Source organism: Charadrius vociferus, unplaced genomic scaffold (genome assembly GCF_000708025.1).
Source record: "Charadrius vociferus isolate BGI_N301 unplaced genomic scaffold, ASM70802v2 scaffold743, whole genome shotgun sequence".
Lineage (NCBI taxonomy): Eukaryota > Metazoa > Chordata > Aves > Charadriiformes > Charadriidae > Charadrius > Charadrius vociferus.
Window position 1 is genome coordinate 844,207 of NW_009647747.1, and position 4,801 is coordinate 849,007.

The following is a 4,801-nucleotide window of genomic DNA, read 5'->3' on the forward strand; positions in this document are numbered from 1 at the left end:
GGGCCGGCCGGGGGGGCGGGTCGGGCACGGCCAGTAACGAGCGGCGGGTCTGTCTGTCTGTCTGTGGGTCTGTGTGTGTGTGTGTGTGTCTGCGTGGGTTTGTGTGTCTGCATGGGTATGTGTGTCTGCATGGGTCCATGTCTGTGTGTGTGTGTGTCTGCGTGGGCGTGTGTGCTCGTTTCCAGGTCGCAGTTCGCGCTGAAGTTCCTGGACCCCTCGTTCGTCCCCATCACCAACTCCCTGAGCCAGGACCTGCAGGAGAAGCCCTCCAGGTGGGCCTTCAACCGGACGGCGTTCGCACAGCAGAGGTAAGTGTGCGCCCACGCCTCCCCTTCTCAGCCTCCCAGAGGTGTCCCCTGCCACCCAGGATTTAAGAAAATACAATCAGGGATTGCTAAATACTCTAAGCTCTGAGTAATTTGCTGAGGGTGAGAGACAAAGGCATTCCCCAGATGGTTACAGCTATCTTGGAAGAATTGATTATTTCAGAGCAGGACACCAGGCTGCAACACACATTATTTCACCAAACAGAACGTGACCCAGTTTCCTGGGGTGCAAGTTAAATTGTCATTACTTCAAGATAAATGGCTGGGTTTTTAAAACTTGAAACAAATCAGACCGTAACAGCCATGAAATGCCGTGTTCATGGAGGCCAACACACGCCCAGCTAAACTTCCCAGCTAACAGCAGTTCTGAGCAAGTGCCGTGCTGCTCTGCCTTCCGGCACTGCTCCGACTGAGGGGGCGGGCAGAGCCAGGGCTTCGCATGGGGCCTCCAAGCCCCGACCCACTGGAGACGCTCTCTGTAAGCATTGCCTTCTGCCTGCTGTTCGCAGGTTGCACTGACTTCCCTGCTATGTGGCAATGGAAGGGGTTTCTTGGTTCCTTCAGCTTCTTCAGAGCTGCTCCATACTTAATGGGAAGTGAAAGATGCTTTTGGTTTTCTCACTGTGATGTGAACTTGGTGGTGTCTGGCCAGACTCTTTTATTTATTGGCTTTACTGAGTTTTATACATATATATATATGTAAATATATACTTTATAGACTTTATTATTATCTTTAAAAAATTGTAAAAGAAAAACGTTTAGCCATTTAAGATAGCTACTACCATCATGGGCTGTAATTTTGTCCTGACAAATGCCTGCTGGTTTAGAGATGTGGCTCACACATCCCACCTGAGGAGCAGGAGCCCAGGCCCCTCGGCTCTGTGGCCAGGCAGCTGGCAGAGTCGAGATGGGGCTGCTGCGCCCCTGGGTGCTAGCGGGCAGGGCTTGGGCTTCTCTCCTCCCTTCTGCTCACTGCCCAGTCACAGGTCAGCACTGCTGCAGGCACAGCGGGGCAAGTAATGACCTTCTAGTGCAAATGAACGCTGCCTGCCCCTAAGGACCTGTGGGCCACCAAGAGGAGATAGCACTTTGCCCGCCCCATCCTTTCCGGGGGACTGGCGTGACAGTGGCCTCCCCTCAGTAGTGCTTCATTCCTGGCACCACCAGCCCACCCTTCATAAGTCTCTCTGTGCCACCCTACTGGTGATTCTAGCTAATGCCTCAGGATCTGCCTTTGCACTTGTCCGTTAACCATAACTGATAATTAGGACACCCAGTGGGACTCCATTAATGCTTAGACATTGGAGGATGCGAGCTGGAAGAAAGGTTGTTTGTTTTCCATAAACATGAGCAAGTAAAGTGATATTGGTTTTCTAATACTATGCCCTGCCAGGGAAATTCCTGAGCAGGGTTGGTTTTGTTTGGTTTGGAAGTATCTCTAATAACCCTTGTAAAAATGCCAGTGTGCTTGCCCAAATACGACATTAAGGAATTATGTTTACATAAATTGAGACAGTGACAGTCACTTGTTTTTCTGATTCAAAGCTTCTTAATGAGAACACAAAAAATATATGTATTTAAAAATCAGCTGCTGTTAATTCAGCTGAATATCCTGAGCTGCTTGGGTTTGCTTCACACACCTCACGGCAAACACGGTACCCACCATCGCCAACGATCCGCGGGCCGGTCCCAAGAGCGAGGTGCATGCGGCGAGCCCCAGCAGCGGATTTACCCACCAGGTCTGTGGGACCGCACGAGCAGACCTGTACCGCGTACCACCCCTCGGCAAGGGGGCTGTGGGGGGGCTTTGCTGTTAGCTGGTAGCGCGCCACAGGCTTACACAGGGAATCCCATACTTTAATCCTGACGCTGTTCCCAGAGACACAGGCACATCCTTAGCTGGCATCAGTCGGGACCACCCAGTAAAGCCACGCAGAGCTCTAGGTGAGGAGCCAGCTCCATAATTCCATCTATTTATATTAATTAAAAGCCATTGCACCACATTGCTCAGGAAGCTACTTTACTACATTAAAAAAAAAAATAAGTCTAGCTGGAAAGAAAACCTCTGCATTGCTGAAAGAGGGGAATACAACTCCACGTTTTCTTTTCTTTTTCTGTTTTATTTTAGGCAAGAAATCCTTCAGCATGTCGACGTAATAAAAAATTTTTCTTTGACCAAGAATAGTGTTCGGATCGGACAGCTGATGCATTACGATTATTCCAGCCATAAGTATGTTTTCTCCATTAGCAATAACTTCAGATCGCTGCTTCCCGACGTGTCGCCGATCCTGAACAAGCATTACAACATTTGCGCCGTGGTTGGAAACAGCGGGATCCTGACCGGGAGTCAGTGCGGGCAAGAAATAGATAAATCTGATTTTGTTTTTCGCTGCAATTTTGCTCCAACTGAGGCTTTCCAAAAAGATGTTGGAAGGAAAACCAACCTTACAACCTTCAACCCCAGCATCCTGGAAAAGTATTACAACAACCTTTTGACCATTCAGGATCGCAACAACTTCTTTTTAAGTTTGAAAAAGCTCGATGGGGCCATTCTTTGGATCCCTGCTTTTTTCTTCCACACCTCAGCAACAGTCACGAGAACACTGGTTGACTTCTTTGTTGAGCACAGAGGGCAACTAAAGGTCCAGTTGGCTTGGCCAGGAAATATAATGCAGCACGTTAACAGGTGTGTATTTTTGCTTTGCTTTTAGTGTGTCAAAATACTTCTCTCTGTGTACAAACTCAACTGTATTTATTTTTCAGTTCATGCCTGATCTGGTGGGCACTGTCTAGCAAGCCAGAACCCCACACTGATTACAGCAAGCCAGTGGCATTACTCGCACCCCAAACTAAGATGCCTTTATTTTTTTCCCAGGTACTGGAAGAACAAACACTTGTCACCCAAGCGGCTGAGCACAGGTATTCTCATGTATACCCTTGCTTCTGCCATATGTGAAGAGATCCACTTGTACGGATTCTGGCCCTTTGGGTTCGACCCCAACACGAGGGAGGACCTCCCGTACCACTACTATGATAAGAAGGGAACAAAGTTCACGACCAAGTGGCAGGAGTCCCACCAGCTGCCTGCAGAGTTCCAGCTGCTCTACAGGATGCACGGTGAAGGACTGGCCAAACTCACCTTGTCGCATTGTGCCTAAGAACCTAAATCTTGAAGTGCCAAATAATTGTCTAAAAAGTGCCCAAAACCGAATTAAACATTCTTCAGATATAATTCTAAAAAAAAAAAAAAAAAACCCACCCTAAAATATTTTCCATAATATAAAGATGCTTTTTAGTCACCTTTGTCACTGCCCATTGAAGGGTTTAAGCATATTTAGCAGTGCAGAAGCATTTATCAAATTCTGTGGATGCTACTCATGCAGCAGCAAAGTTGAAATGTTTTGCATTTATAGATATGCTACTAAGTATGTTTTAAGATATTTTCATATTTTAGCATTCCACTAAATGCCCCAAATTTCTTAATTTTATTGTCCCTTCCCGATTAGAATGAGAAATGCTAATTTTAAAAGGTTTTCCTTCTCTTGTGTATGTTGCTATCAGTAGCTCAGCATACATATATTGCCATGTCCGACTGAGAAAGCCACTCGAATTCCAATTCGTTGTCACTTGCAAGTTCTTCAGTGTGGATCCTGATTTCCACCACTTGCATATTTTCGTATTTACTGAATTTTACATTTTTTTAAAGAATAATGTGAAGAAGGAGGTCACAATATGGCTCGTACCTTCGCTAGGCGTTTATACTGCTCTCAGAATACTTCAGCATTTTAATTCAGTTTGGGGCAAATCCGAGTCCAAATTAGCCAGGCTGAAACGTGGTCATTCCCATCCGTGTGATACTATTTGGTCTTTTCATTTTAAAGTTAAACGACCACCATAAATGGAATTAGGTTTCTCCAGAGATGTGTTGGCTGAGAAGAGCCCCAAACCCCGGCGTGGGCGTACCTCTGCGCCTGCTCTCCGCACCCCCAACGATGGGGGGGTCCTTCGGCATGACGATCCCCCCGAGCGGGGAGAACAGGGGCTCCCGCCGGCGCTCCCCGTTCCCCTCTCCCGGTGCGCATGGCCCCGCCGCGGGCTGCACCTCACAGCGCTGTGGGGAAGGAGCCGGCTGAGCGCCGTGGCCACCACGGTGCGCTCTGCCGGGCGGCACCTCCGCGGTGACTGCCCTTGCGGAGCTGCCAGAGCAGCCGCTCGCTGCGCTGCGGTATGCCCCCGCCAAAACGCCGTCCCTCCTGCGGTGGCGATGGGGTGTATTGCCCAGCCATGCCGGGTCTGTATGGCGATAGCCTTCATTAGCCCAATTCACGGTGACGGGGCAGACGGGGCGGCCAGCAAGGCTCTGGTGGCCGGGGTGATCCCGCGGAGGGGCAGGGTGCCCAGTCTGCCCTGCGCCCGGGCACTGCCCGTGGCTGCTGAGTAACAGGATTTGTAAAAATGGTTTTTAAAGGGAAGGG

The 4,801-nt window shown here is 49.1% G+C and overlaps 1 protein-coding gene across 1 annotated transcript in view; it reads left to right on the plus strand.

The window, feature by feature from the left end:
- Positions 1 to 3,484, plus strand: part of ST8SIA3 (ST8 alpha-N-acetyl-neuraminide alpha-2,8-sialyltransferase 3) — a 55,271-nt gene extending 51,787 nt beyond the window's left edge. The window contains exons 3-5 of the mRNA XM_009882049.1: positions 186 to 308; positions 2,455 to 3,012; positions 3,202 to 3,484. Of these exons, the coding sequence (XP_009880351.1) occupies positions 186 to 308; positions 2,455 to 3,012; positions 3,202 to 3,484 (964 nt within the window). The remainder of the gene's footprint in view (positions 1 to 185; positions 309 to 2,454; positions 3,013 to 3,201) is intronic.
- Positions 3,485 to 4,801: the final 1,317 nt, after the last annotated feature.